General features: G+C 44.1%; 1 protein-coding gene and 1 long non-coding RNA gene across 3 annotated transcripts in view; one reads left to right on the forward strand and one right to left on the reverse strand.

Annotated features, from left to right (window-relative positions):
- Positions 1-5,284, forward strand: part of NBAS (NBAS subunit of NRZ tethering complex) — a 191,475-nt gene extending 186,191 nt beyond the window's left edge. For both annotated transcript variants that reach the window (XM_079970285.1, XM_079970284.1), the window contains one exon: positions 4,514-5,284. In XM_079970285.1, coding sequence (XP_079826411.1) covers positions 4,514-4,789 — 276 coding nt within the window. In that variant the 3' untranslated portion in view covers positions 4,790-5,284. The remainder of the gene's footprint in view (positions 1-4,513) is intronic.
- Positions 5,285-11,925: 6,641 nt separating this feature from the next.
- On the reverse strand, positions 11,926-14,974 carry LOC307212997. Its single transcript, XR_013837338.1, has 2 exons — positions 14,860-14,974; positions 11,926-12,572 (listed from the first exon to the last, which is right to left on the reverse strand). It is a non-coding gene; the product is annotated as an uncharacterized lncRNA (long non-coding RNA).
- Between the last annotated feature and the right edge of the window lie 469 nt (positions 14,975-15,443).

A 15,443-nucleotide genomic window follows, 5' to 3' on the forward strand; every position in this document is an offset into this window, starting at 1 on the left:
AGAAACATACCTCGCGTGGTGTTGCGGTGGGCACACCATATGTGCAGTGCTCTCGGGTCAAGGCCACCTGAAACTGCAGATCCCCGGCACAATCAGGTGCTTTCAGCATTTAATGGGATTTTGTTGTTGTTTAGCTCGTTATAGTCCTTAGTGTTTGCATTGTGTAAGTCTATAAAATCAAACTTAAGGTGAGTGGCGGCTTTCCTATTAATAATCTTAAAAGTTAAGTATTAAAAGATTGGCCCTCAAGACACCTGTTGAAAAGAAGTGGGGGAAATACCATGTGACTCTTAATGTTTGCATAAAAAGGTAAAGGTAAAGGACCCCTGGCAGTTAAGTCCAGTCGCAAATGACTCTGGGGTTGTGGCACTCATCTCGCTTTACTGGCTGAGGCAGCCGCCGTTTGTCTGCAAACAGTTTTTCTGAGTCATGTGGCCAGCTTGACTAAGCCGCTTCTAGCGAATCAGAGCAGTGCATGGAAACACTGTTTACCTTCCCGCCGGAGTGGTACCTATTTATCTACTTGCACTTTGACGTGCTTTTGAACTGCTAGGTTGGCAAAATACCTTTGCATATTTGGCCCTTATTTTGCATTTCTGTTCAGTGTGCCTTCCCTACCTCTGCAGCAATGAGGAACCTCTAGCTCTTGGGCTTAACTGGGCATTTCTTCCCTGGCTGACCTGCAGCATGGTTTGACTCAAGCCACACCCACCTGCTGATCAGCTGATGTCATAGGACATCAGGCGTGGGACTGGTAAACCTACAGGGCCAAATGGTAAAGGAAGCATTATGAGCACACTACAAGTCTGCTCCCAATTCGTCATTCCCAGCCACTGGTAGAATCCAATGTTTGTTTCTAATTGGACACCTTTTTTCCATTGCACTGTGATGACAGAAAAAGGTGCCCAATTTGACAGGTGCCAAGCAAGACACTAAGGGTCCTTAGGTCCCTCTTTTCCAGCTGCAGCCCTCCAGCCAGATCAGTTTCTTTCCCCTTGTCTTAAAGGGCTATTTGCTTGTTTACTTTTCATAGCTGCATCAACTAAGAGGCAGGCTGCACATTACATTTGCCAGACAAGAGCAGCCCGCCTCTTGCCTGCTGAGAATTTTTTAGGCTCCCCTGCTGACAAAAAGCAGAGGAGGCTGGAGAGGACTGCAGTCACAGAGCGAGAAAGAGGAGCTTCTGGCTGGTCTGTTATTGTTTAGCTCTCTCCTTGGCAGTTAATCTTCCCCTAGGAGTTGAGAGATGGATAAGCAGAAATTATCCACTGGGGAGAGAAATGGGCAAAAACCAATAGTGAATCGACCAGACACTCCTCTTGCCTGCATGTTTAATTGAGAACTCCTCTGGTTTTCTCCACCTGTCTTTAGTGCAGGCTTCAGAATTATCAAATATCAGAGCCCAGACAGCACATGAATCCAGGATTCCAGTACATTGGCATTCATCTGGTTTTCTTCACCTTCCTGAAACAAAGCTATAATTCCATGCGATAGTAGGGGGTTGTTGGGATCATTCCTTCAAATAAGCAAATACGTTGGCACCTCTTCTCTCGGAGTATCTGTATTTATTCATTTTTTTAATTCAGTATTCAGGGATCAGAATGCACTCCTAACTCCACTTACTTATGATGCTTACTTACTTATTGTAAGCATCACTGCATTCAACAGGGCTTCCTTCTGAGTTGATGTACCGTATTTTTCGCCCCATAGGGCGCACCGGCCCATAGGGCGCACCTAGTTTGGAGACTGCTATCCACAAGCCTTGGGAGCCTGACGGGAACTCCCGCGAGCTCCCAAGGCTTGGGGATAGCTTCCTGAAGCCTGGAGAGCGAGAGGGGTTGGTGTGTCCCCATAGGACGCACACACATTTCCCCTTCATTTTTGGAGGGGAAAAAGTGCGTCCTATAGGGCAAAAAATACGGTAGTTAGGTTTGTGCTGTTAGCATTTGTGGGCACGGTTCGCAAACCTGGGAAACGCTGTCCCCTCCACTATCATGTAGCTTTCAGATTTTCAATGGATGAAAAGTTAGTGAAACAAAGGAATTCAGTCTGAAAGAAACAAATAAGTGGGGACAAAATAGATTTGATTTGATGTGACTTTACCAAAATGAAAGCTCAGAGTGTGGGGCCCTTCCTGGGGGTGCCAATGAAGAACTTTGCAGGCACCATGGCACCAGTATGCATTATACAGCTACTAAAAAGCTAAATAAAAGGTAAATGACCCCTGGATGGCTAAGTCTAGTCGAAGGCCACTATGGGGTACAGTGCTCATCTCGCTTCAGGCTGAGGGAGCCGGCGTTTGTCCACAGACAGCTTTCTGGGTCATGTGGCCAGCATGACTAAACCACTTCTGGTGCATGGAGGACCGTGACAAGTGCCAGAGCACACAGAAACACCATTTGCCTCCCCACCATGGTGGTACCTATTTATCTGCATGCACTGGCATGCTTTTGAACTGCTAGGTTGACAGGAGCTGGGACAGCGCAACAGGAGCTCACTCTGTCGCAGGGATTCAAACCACTAAACCTCTGATCGGACAAGTCCGAGAGGCTCAGTGGTTTAGACCAGTGTTCCCCAACCTTGGGCCTCCAGCTGTTTTTGGACTACAACTCCCATCATCCCTCGCTAGCAAGACCAGTGGTCAAGGATGATTGGAATTGTAGTCCAAAAACTGCTGGAGGCCCAAGGTTGGGGAACACTGGTTTACTATGCTGTCCTTAAAGTAGAATTAGCCTGTTTCTTTTGTACAAAGTATTCTTGTAGAATCATAGAATTGTATAGTTGGAAGTGATCCCAGGGTCATCTAGTCCAACCCCTGAACTGCAAGAATCTCAGCTGAAGCATCCATGAGAGATGACCATCCAGCTTCTTCTTAAAAACCTCCCAGGAAGGAGAGTCCACAACCTCTTGAGGGAGACCGCTGCAGTGTGGAACAGCTCTTACTGTCAGAAAGTTCTTCCTGATGTTTGGTCGGAATCTCCTTTCTTGTAACTTGAAGCCATTGGTTAGAGTCCTATCCTCCAGAGCAGGAGAAAACAAGCTTGTTCCCTCTTCCATAGGACAGCCCTTGAGGTCCATCTGATTTGATGATGACTGTGGTTTGAAGGCTGGGATTCAGGCCATTTTGCAGTAGCTCAAGGGGGAGACTCGTGCTGCCTGCCTCCCATTCAGGGGCTGCCCTCCCTGCTGAGCAAGTGTTGCCCAGGCATCTGGCTGCTGGGCTGGAGACCACTCTGTGTTATACACTGAACCACTGAGATAAGGCAAGCTGTAATTCTAAATAATTTTCACTGTGGAGTCATCGTGGACCATTGAAGCATTTCTGGCAACTGTGGGGGACCACAGGACATTTCGGCTGCTGCCACCTGAATAATTCTTCCTGCTGTGGCAGTCATCGGAATACAGAAAGTGGCCACACACACTGAGTAGCAACAATATATGTTTATATATCTTTTTAAAACATATGCCAGACAAAGAGGCATTCGCTCTTTCTAAACATAGTTGGATAATTAGTGTTTAATCTGCTGGAGTTGCACTTGTGGATGAGTGAGGTTTTATGCAGCTTCTTAGAGGGTGGATTGGCTTTTTATGTGCATCTTCGAATGGCTTCCTCATTCGTTTTTACCTGGAGGTTGAAAGTGTGCTTTGTTCTGTTTAAAACAAGTGTGGCATTCTGTGAAAGCACCCTGCTAAATCAGCTAACCTTTAAATAAGATATACAGATATGCACATATCAGCATGAGGCCAGCTTTAGTGTCAATTCACCTTACCTAATAGGTTTTGGATAAATTGTAGGGACAGGGCATGCTGTTCACAAATCACTTAAGCTTGCTGTACTGGCACTCAAAGTAGCTTAGTCTGCTGGAAGCCAGTTTTGCCACCAACTAATCTGGAAGTCAGGGACGCAGGTGGCGCTGTGGGTAAAAGCCTCAGCGCCTAGGACTTGCCGATTGAAAGGTCGGCGGTTCGAATCCCTGCGGCGGGGTGCGCTCCCGCTGCTCGGTCCCAGCGCCTGCCAACCTAGCAGTTCGAAAGCACCTCCGGGTGCAAGTAGATAAATAGGGACCGCTTACCAGCGGGAAGGTAAACGGCGTTTCCGTGTGCGGCTCTGGCTCGCCAGAGCAGCGATGTCACGCTGGCCACGTGACCCGGAAGTGTCTCCGGACAGCCCTGGCCCCTGGCCTCTTAAGTGAGATGGGCGCACAACCCCAGAGTCTGTCAAGACTGGCCCGTACGGGCAGGGGTACCTTTACCTTTACCTTTAATCTGGAAGTCAGTGGTAGCTTGAGGGTCGCAACCTCATGAGCCACTCTTGCAAACACAACAGCTTGTGGGATTGATCGTAAGGGTCCCGACCCTTGTGCAAGGGCAGAAAATTGTATTTCTGGGTGGGCTGACTGGTAAATATGCATGAACGCCAACTGCATATCCGCACGATGAAGTTCTGGAGAATTGTACTGGTCCTTTTTGATAAGATTAGCTTTGTGTTGTGTTCTTTTGCCCTCCCATATAGGCTGATGCTTCCAACTGTGACTCTGAACTGCTTTCCTTGCTCCTGGATGAGAACTTGGTTGCAGACTGCATCTCCACTGTCCTTTATCCTCACCTGATTAATCACTTGCTGGCCAAGCAAGAGGAAGGACGCTGGGATATAGAAGAAATAGCAAAGCAGCTGCAAGGTGCAGGTTTTGTTGCAGAGGCGGGTTCCCTCCTGATGTCATATAAAGGAACGCATCCTGCACTCCGGACCTTTGGAGCGGCCATCGCAGCTGTTCGCCGCTGGATTTAAATGGCTAAGCCTTTAAAGTTATACTTGGCGCCTGAACTACACACTGCTTTTCAGGTGGAAAGATGTTTCCAAAGAGACATCACTTGAAAGGCTATCCTTCAAAATAATCATTGCTCCTTTGCATTGCATAAAATCCTGACAATGTGCATACTTCCTTGCAGTGTTACCCGTCCTATCCCTAGCTCTTTTCCTAAGTTATAGCTTACATCAGCAGGTTGGAGTGTATTCAGTGCAATCCAAGAATTATATTTGGGTAAAGAAACGTTTTCCAATTCGTGCCACAATGGACAGCAACGATGCTCCACAACTTCACCTCCAGTATAAACATATAGATATAAATTAAAGGAGTTGAATAGGACTAATCCCCTCACTTCAAAGGGAGCAGAATGTTCAGGGCATCTTAAGAGTTTGCACTTTAAGCTGTTTGGAAGTTAATTTCTAAATTTAATTGCAATGCATTGTGTTAATTAAAGGCTTTCTTTTCACCCAACTCGAGCTGCTTTTGTTATGTGGCTTCTTCCTTTCCCCGAAAATATAAAATCTTGCTGATAAATTGATTCTGCCGCTAGATTGTGTACATTCTCAGAAGGCTTGCTCTCTATTATCATTGTGATCATTGAGCATGTAACTGAAGCATTTCTGTTTTCTTAAGGGGGAAGTGCATTTCTTCATTTGCTGTGGGAGCAAGAATAGACCTACTTTTGTAGACAGGCAGAAGGCGGAACTCCTTCCATTTTATCTCCATACACAGCCCCAACCTACAGACATTTAAACTAAAAGTGACTTGGGATGCCCATTCACACAAGCGCTCTGCGGCGCAGTAAACAATTGGGAACCAAAACTGACCTGGGGGTTGCTCCCACCTGGCAAGCCATTTCTGTCAGTGAACTTTTTAAAAACATTTTGTTCCCAGCATGCAATCACAACCTGGAGAAAAAGGAGGGAATTGCAATGGATTGGGGGAAATTGTTGGAATTATGTGGGAAGCCATTTCAGATTATCAGCTTTCTGCACATTTGTTTTTTATGCACACTGAGCAGCAGAGTGCATGTGGGCATCGCACTTATAGTATTCTGAGCATTTTTGGAAAAAGGCAATCGGAAAATGGTCTAAAGTTGAGGGCACTTTAAACATTTGACTGCATAATGAGGCTGCCATTATGCACATATGTGGTCTGTGTGACAGGCATAATGTTTAAAAGGCTTCTTTACTGTAAAAAGCTTGTAACATCCACACACCAATGTAAGCACCAGAAAGGAATATGCAGCCTCTTTATTGAATGCACCAGCACACATAATAGGAACACCTGCCCTATGGAGTGCCTATGACTCACTCCATCATTAATTAAATGTATACCATGGAATAATAGTGACCATACTACCAGTTTTATGCTGGAACGTGTGTTATAGCATAAACAACCCCAAAAAGCTGTGAGGAGAATGGTCAATACTATTGACCACAAATACAGCATTTCAGCAATCTGTTACATATCACAAATTTAGGAGGAGGGGAAACATAATAATAGCATTGTAGAGTTGGAAGGGAATCCCAGGGTCATCTAGTCCAATCCTCTGCTATGCAGGAATCTCAGCTGAAGCATCCTTTTTTTTTGTAAGATAGAAAATGTTTATTTTTGTATACCTCCACTTATATTTGAAAACATTTCTTCTACTTCTCTTTTTTCTTTTCTTTCTTTTTTCAAACAAATAATCTTAAATAAGTAAGAATGAAAATGTACACCCCACCCCCGAGACCATTCCATTGTAACCATCCAACTTCCCCAAACTTCAACACCTCTTGCGATGGTTTGACCCCTTTCCATTCTAACAGTACAAATTCTGCAGACAACCTCCATATCTCCTCAGAATCATTTCTCCTGCATATTCCCCATTAATAGCTATATCCCACACAGCTGAAGCATCCTGACAGATGGCCACCCAACCTCTGCTTAAAAACCTCCAATGATGGAGAGTCCACCGCTTTTTGAGGGAGTCTCTTCCTGTGTCAAACCGCTTTTAATGTCCGAAAGGTCTTCCTGATGTTTAGACGGAATCTCCTTTCTTGTAATTTGAAGCCATTGGTTTGATTCCTACCCTCTGGAGCAGCAGAAAACAATCTTGTTCCACCCTCCACATAACTATCATATCTCCTCTTATCCAGGCCAAAAATGCCCAACTCCCTCAACCGTTCTTCATAAGGCTTGGACAAGTTCACCTATGAGTCTATAAATCCACGGACGAGATCCTTCGCTGATGAAAGGTCTTGAATCGACGAACCAGAGAAAACAGGAGCAGCTAAAACCGGAGTAGCTGGCCGGCTGACAAAGGGAGATCCCCGGCTGCGACCTGCCTTTAAGGGGCAGGCCACACCCCCGGACCAACCCGATTGGCCGGCTAGGGGGTGATGCAGCCGGGAATCCCCCAATCATGTGAGGGCTGGCCTCCCACCCCCTGTGAACATGCAGGGGCCGTGAAGTCCGCAACCCCACCTCCTCCTCAAGGCAGAAGTGGCTTTCTTACAGCTTTATAAAATTTATTAATCACCATTCCTCATGCAAGATTCTCAACGTGTGATCAACAATTATCAACCAGATGCCACCCTAAAGGCATTTTAATCACCACAAAGTACTCCTAACAATAGCATTCAGAATCCAAAGGGCTCCTGAGATTATCATTCAAATGTCAAGAGGTCGTGCCAACATGCATTCTTACTATGCACTGTTCATCCAGACAGAAGACACTTGGAATCTCAAGGATTCCATCCCACTAGATAGGTAAAGGTAAAGGGACCCCTGACCGTTCGGTCCAGTCATGACCGACTCTGGGGTTGCGGCGCTCATCTCGCTTTATTGGCCGAGGGAGCCGGCGTACAGCTTCTGGGTCATGTGGCTAGCATGACTGAGCCGCTTCTGGCGAACCAAAGCAGCGCACGGAAATGCTGTTTACCTTCCCGTCGGAGCGGTACCTATTTATCTACTTGCACTTTGACATGCTTTCGAACTGCTGGGTGGGCAGGAGCAGGGACCGAGCAACAGGAGCTCACCCCGTCGTGGGGATTCAAAGTGCCGACCTTCTGATTGGCAAGTCCTAGGCTCTGTGGTTTAACCCACAGTACCACCCGCGTCCCTTCCCACTAGCTAGCTAGCAGCTAAAATGGTCAAACTGCATTCTGTATGGTTCTGGTGCTTTTCTAATGGCACAGATGTGCCGCTCTTCCCAAGGCAACAGCTCAATTCCATATGCAGCTTTGATACTTTGAATAGCCTTGGAGCTGTTTACAAACCACAGTGAGGGGGCAAGTGTATGAAGGTCTTTAAACCACACTTTGTGGACTTTTTTATTTCTCTCGTGCACCTACGTTATTTGTCGCTATGGGTGGAAGAGATGTATATTGTTTAAAAGTACAGGTGCAGCACTGCAAAGAAATAAATGCAAGAATGTTGAATAAATGAGAGACTACGAATCAGGGAATGAAACCTGAAAGGGATTGTAATGAATACAATTGTGCCATCTGCAGAGTACTTGGCAAGAGGAAAGAAAAGGTAAGACTGTAATTCATGTCGATTCCGAACTGCCGGCTTTAAAAGTCAAGAGGCCCTTCTGCAAAAAATGTTGCTTTAAAAGCCAATATATTCTTCAGAATAAAAGGTGGTTCTTGGAACTGAAACACTTCTATTAATGCGGCTTTTCTGATCATTGGGTTATTGCAAGCAAGTTACTGTTCCAAGCACGTCCGCGCGCGCGCACACACACACACACACGTGTAAAATTGTGAACTGAATAAACGATGGGGTTCTTTGGAAGCAAAATAAATCGCATGGAAGTTGAGGGTATCAAAACAATATTTTTTTATTGCTGACAATAACTTGGGACATGAAGAAGCGAGGTAACAAGGACTAGGGCTCAGCAGCAATGATGGGGGCAAGGACTAAGAAAGAGTTCTTTGGGGAATTGGAAAGGCCAGTAGTCTCGGTCACTAGTTACCTCCTAATGTGTCGCAATAAGAGACAAGGTACAAGGTGGGAGAGAAAGATCAATACGGTGTGCTTCATTGAAGCATTCAATGAAATTTCGAGTTTCTCCAGTCATTGTTCAACATGGTCTTGTGGTTTGCGTCAATCCTCTGTATCAAAATCAAGCCGAACAAATTCTAAGGACTATTCTAGTAAATGTAATCGCCTGAGTCTCTGCAGGAGTGGATTTGACCTTGTCATCAAAGAATACAGGGTGCGTAATATCTGTAGAGTCAAACACAGCAGGAATGAGAAGGAACCTCCTTTTGAGAACCTCTCAAAAGGTCAAGAGGCTATTGGAGCACAAACTCCTGGGGAGTAACTCCCTCTGGTTATATGCTGTAAATGTAATGTTTTGCCTTCTGCTCTTCCTTAACCTTGGATGTTTTACAACATTATTTGGTGCTCTTTAAGTACTAATCATTACTGAACCGGCTTGAATATGTTTTTCCCTCTCTGTGATCTATGAGCAATTTATCTAAATGCAAATCTGGTAATTAGAAATTGCATTCATCTTAATGTATGTTTCTGTACGAGGAAAGGCTCCTTTGTAGACTCATAGGACATCTTATTTATTGTTTGGAGGGTTTTTTATTATTATTTCTGCAATATAATTATTGCTACACGTTATGTAACTTATTGCATATCTATTAATCTGCATGATGCATATAATTTTCAGTCCAAAGGAGCTCTTCCATGGTGCTTTTATTGCAAGCATCGGGGCTGTTTTTAGAACACAAGGTCTTTGTATCTGAGTCCATAGGAGAAACTGTTCTGCATTGCTCCAATCATACATATAAACATTATTTTGTATTATTGTTGTTGTTGTTGTTGGCAATGTGTGTACATTTCTTCAAACTCCTTTTCCAGAGTTACAGCTTGACTCAAATAATGTGCAGAAATGTAATTTAAAACATGATTGATTTTTCCCCATTTTAAAAACGCTCAAGGCAATCCCAGAGGCATGGGGTTGGTGTTAGAGCAGCTATAATATGTACTGCTTCTTCAAATGCATAATTTTTTCTCCTCTCCCCACTTCAGATTGCAGTTATGTGAATCAAAGTTTGCAGTTCAACAGCCCTTTTTCAAATGTAGTTGCTGTTCTGTCCCCATCTTTCAGCCTGCAGCTCAAGAGGATAAGGATTCCACAACCACCAGTAGGAAGTTTTGCTTGCTGTTTGTTTGCTTGCTGCACCCTCAGCTAAACCGTTCTGCCAATAAATTTATATTGTTATTTACAGACAGTGTTCCTGTTTTTGAAAGTGAAGGTCTTCACCGAATGCTCTTTGAATCCAGTAGTATGCTGTGGAGCTGGTTCTCTGTTACATGCTTTTTGTTGTTGTTGTAATGTGAGTGGAAGCCCATAAACTAGGGCCAGGGCCTTTTCAGTACTGGCCCCGACTTGGTGGAATGCTCTTTCACAAGAAACTAGGGCCCTGCGGGACTTGACATATTTCTGCAAGACCTGTAAGACAGAGCTGTTCCACCTGGTCTTTGGTTTGGACTCAGTCTGACCGTTATGTTTCCCTCCCCTTATGGTTTTGATCTATGGGCTACTTTTAAAATGAGGCTGCATTTTAAATTGCATTTTAACCTGTATTTTAAATTGGTTTTGTTTCCCTATTATGTTTTTACTGTAATTTTACTGGTGTTAGCTGCCCTGAGCCTGGTTCTGGCCGGGGAGGGCGGGGTATAAACAAAATGTATTATTATTATTTATTATTATAAAACTGTCTTGGTGTGCAAATGCCAATTCAAGAGCATGGAGAACTGCTATCTGGACATGCAATCATTGGCTGGTTCTCATGTTGCCAAGTCAGTGAATCTATGCTGTGCAAATGCATTGCTCTTAGGTAAATGATCATTAGCACAAGATAGCTTTTTTTACTGTAATAGAATTAAGCCTGTTTAGATGCAAATGCCCTGAAATGCTGATAGACTGAGGTGGAAGTGGGAGAGTAAATTTTAAATGCCTTCCCAGTTTTACTCAGCAAGTCTCCTGTTTGAAGCTGAAGCTCACAAGAAGCTGCTACCCAATGAAACATAGGAGCATGAAATATACCAGTCAAGTCAAAATAATAGAAAGACTGCCATATTTATATACTGTTGGTGTATCTGTCCTGCCCTTTGCAATATAGTCTCTAGGCTGTTGTTGTTTAGTTGTTTAGTCGTGTCCGACTCTTCGTGACCCCATGGACCAGAGCACGTCAGGCACTCCTGTCTTCCACTGCCTCCCGCAGTTTGGTCAAACTCATGCTGGTAGCTTCGAGAACACTGTCCAACCATCTCGTCCTCTGTTGTTCCCTTCTCCTTGTGCCCTCAATCTTGCCCAACACCAGCGTCTTTTCCAGGGAGTCTTCTCTTCTCATGAGGTGGTCAAAGTATTGGAGCCTTCAGGATCTGTCCTTCCAGTGAGCGCTCAGGGCTGATTTCTTTAAGAATGGATAGGTTTGATCTTCTTGCAGTCCATGGAACTCTCAAGAGTCTCCTCCAGCACCATAATTCAAAAGCATCAATTCTTCGGTGATCAGCCTTCTTTATGGTCCAGCTCCCACTTCCATACATCACTACTGGGAAAACCATAGCTTTAACTATATGGACCTTTGTTGGCAAGGTGATGTCTCTGTTTTTTAAGATGCTGTCTAGGTTTGTCATTGCTTTTCTCCCAAGAAGCAGGCATCTTTTAATTTTGTGACTGCTGTTACCATCTGCAGTGATCATGGAGCCCAAGAAAGCAGCTTACAATAAAAACAGAAATGCCAGCAAATAGTTAAAACAGAAGGTGAAACAATAAAAAAACCTGCAGTTTAAAATGTAAATCAAAGCATCCTAAAAGGCAATTTGCAAAGATCTCCAATGCCATTAAACATTGTTAATGTAATATGGGAATCCAGGTGCATCTGAGCATATCAGCCAGAGGTTAGGGATTAAGATTTCAGGACCAAGGACAGATCACAGAGAAGCAGAACTCCAAGCATCTCTGATCAGGAATTCAGTGAGGACTGAAATATTTTGCTGGGGCTTGAGAATTTTGGCCACATATTAGCCCTTCTTCTCCTTCTCCTTTTGCTTTGGTATATGCCATTTTAAATTTACAAAGGAACACCCTGAGCTTAGAGGCACATTCAGGCACCCAAACATATAATTGTAGTGTTTGAAAAAACAGTATCGGTCCCCTCCAAAGCAAACTGCACCAACTTGTCCTCCAAAAACTCTCCTCCTTCCTTCCTGATTCAAAATTTTGCATTGTCCCCACTCTGCTGAAAATGAAGATCAGGTCTGTAGGACCGAGGGGGGGAAGTGTGGGCTACATGGGGATTCTGTTGTAAGCAAAGCACAATAAGAGAGACTGTGGAGCTGATTATATGACATGAAAGATAAGCAGGTGCTGTAACTTGGAATCTCCTTGGGGGTTTTTTGGACACTGAATTTGCAAATGTCTCAACACTTCCCACTGTGGCTGCTTCCAACTCTGCAGGCAAAATAAAATAAATCTTTTATGAGTTCTTCAGTGTTATCACAGAAATTGTTGTGATGTGCTGCTCATAGCCAGGTCACCCTTCACGTTAACCATGGAGAATGTGTAAGCCGTCAAAGTTGTTGGAGACGCAGGTGTTATCTCTGGGAAATCTGTCTCTTCGGATCTCATCTTGCCCCCATTCTAGGCTGCAGATGTACTGTGATGCATGTGTTCTCTGCAAGACATCCTTCCAAGACTTTGCAAATCAATCTCTTAGGTCCAGAGCACACTATGCAGGTTGGAGACTGTGCCTGAAGAAGCAGATAATGAAAATTAAATCTGGACAATTAAATTATTCCAATATAGTCAACTGCATCCTTTTAAATCATATCTGAGGTGAAGAATTGCCCAAAATTAACTTCCAAAATAATGCTTTCCCCCCTTATTTAACACAGAATTGTAGCAAATAACAAGTGTGCGCCACACTATTTTATATAGACGGACGGCATGCATTGCCCAGTATTGCTGTTTCTATGCAGTTGTGATTTTGTAAAGATGAAAATCAATTTTAAAAAATAAAGAAAATTCACGAAGCGACTGACTGCGTAAGACTGTGCAAGAATGCAGTCCTGCTGTGCGGACTTAACAAGCTCCCTGGTTAAAATCTGCTTGCTATGAATGAGCCAAAAGACTTCACACCCAGGAAAACTGTATCTGACAGACAGCCTTGCAGGGTGAACATTTTTAGAGAAAAACAGGCACAACAATATGTTTTATTGGATTGTATTGTTTTAGCACCCTTTTTTGTGTAAACTTAACCAAGCCTTTTTTCATGCAGAAATTGTTGTGCGGCTGGTTGAGTCCAAACCATGAAGAAAGAATTTGGAAACGGCAACATGAACAACCACAATTAACGTCACAAAGAATGTGACATCTTCAAGCCCCTTACTGGTCAGTAAAAAAACCCCACAACTAATTGACTTTAATGATTTTACTGTGTTTATTAAATCTCCATATGTTATCTGAATTCACTGAATCTCCAATATGTTATCAATGACCAGAATATTAATAGCATATCAACAGCTTCAGTCTTTAGTATAAAGGTAAAGGGACCCCTGACCATTAGGTCCAGTTGTGACCAACTCTGGGGTTGCAGCACTCGTCTCACTTTACTGGTCGAGGAGCCGGTGTACAGCTTCTGGGTCATGTGGCCAGCATGACTAAGCCACTTCTGGCGAACCAGAGCAGAACATGGAAACGCCATTTACCTTCCCACCGGAGCAGTACCTATTTATCTACTTGCACTTTGACATGCTTTCGAACTGCTAGGTTGGCAGGAGCAGGGACTGAGCAGGTTGGCAGGAGCAGGGAGCTTACCCCGTCATGGGGATTCGAACTGCTGACCTTCTGATCGGCAAGTCCTAGGCTCTGTGGTTTAACCCACAGCGCCACCCGTGTCCCTAAAGTCTTTAGTATACGTACTTGCTAATACATTCTATTGAAATAATGCGTGACTGGATTCAGAAAAAAATTACTATTTTGCTCTATATTTTTCAACAATGCAATGGCTCAACCTGCAGATTACCCAAACTGAACGAGTCACACATAGCCTCCGTTGCAGGCCTTCTTGGACCTTTTTCATCATGCAGAGAACTGAAGGTCTGAGGAGGGACCTCTCTCTGTGTGTAAATGATCTCTCCAATAACACATGGCTCCCAATTCTGTAGAGCACCGATGCACATAACAATGTGGATGTCCCTTTTCAGATTTCAGATCCCTCTGTAGGAGATCTGGGGGCAAATCCTTCGGGGGCAATGAAAGAGTGGACTGAAGACACCAGGAACAGTACTGTTTCCCCTTCTATGCATTTTTCCCTATGGGGTGGAGGGAATTTGTGAAAGGAGCTTGCATTCCTAGCTTATTGGTCGCCTGTAGACATTCACTCACAACTATTATGGTTTTTATGAATGGCTTTTAGGCAACACCGATGGCATGAGCTGTAGAAATCATTAATTCTTCTGACCCTGCAAAAAAAAAAAAAAAAAGCTTTGCTCAAAAATACATATAAAACCACATTAGAACAGCTATCCCTGGTTGGAAGCCAGAGCAGTCAATCAAATAACTATGCTGCCTTTTCTCCTGTGCTTATATGGAGTATTTGGGGCTTGGGGAAATGTGCCCATTTTAAAGAGACAACAAATCTGAGGGTTATGGGATTTCCTAAGCTCTGAGGTGTCCCGATTGGGTACAGGCTTCTCAAACTTTGCTTGAGAAGAGGCCCGTATCTCTCTGAATCTTAATCCAAATCTGAACCAAATCCATACCCCTAATCATTATTAACATAAAGGGTGCAGAATGGTTGCATTAAGATGTTCTTTCTTGTGACAAAACAATGTTTTTCCCACCTATTTCCAGTTCCCTCAAGACCTTTTTATCTCCTTTCCTGTGCCCATTTAATACATCCCGGAACAGCACATTTAGAACAACCGTTCTTTGCCAGGAGTGCTTTCCGCCCTCAATAAGATTTGTTTCACACCGTCCTCTTTAAACATGTATACGCACCACAAACCAGGCTTTATTATTCCTTGGGCCACACACCTGCAATTGGTTTCCATGGCGACAAGAGTTTTGCAGCCCCCATCTGTTTTGTTCTCAGTTCCGATTAACAGATCACTAGCTGTTGGTAAAAATGCAATTAGCGGGGAAAGGCAACTTTTCAGGTGGGTTCGGGAGTTTTAAAATCTCTCGGCAGTTGCAAATGCTGCCGGAGGAACAATACCAACAACAAAGACCCCTTTAAATAAAACTTCTGTGGACAGAGCCCACTAGGCCTCCCAGTGCTTGGTTCAAAATGGATGGTCTCCCTGGCTCCTGACACTGGGGAGGAGTACAGGTAATGCTTAGGGCAGTCAAGTCGGTTTCTCTTAATCCTCATGGAAGCAAGTTGAAATGTTTGCTGTGCAGTCACAAACTGAGCCCAAACATATCTTTGGAGACCCATTTCTTATTTTTTTTTTAATCATATATTTGAATGGTAGCAGATCCATCTTGGATCTGGCTAAGACCTTGTACTGGGTGCTGACCTCCCAGTTGAAGACCAGTCCTCTATGGCAAGGATGGGGCACTTGTGGGCTACAGCTTCCAACACCACTGATCATTGACCATGATGGCTGGAGTTGCTG

Source organism: Podarcis cretensis (assembly GCF_951804945.1).
Source record: "Podarcis cretensis genome assembly, chromosome: 3".
NCBI classification, from domain to species: domain Eukaryota; kingdom Metazoa; phylum Chordata; class Lepidosauria; order Squamata; family Lacertidae; genus Podarcis; species Podarcis cretensis.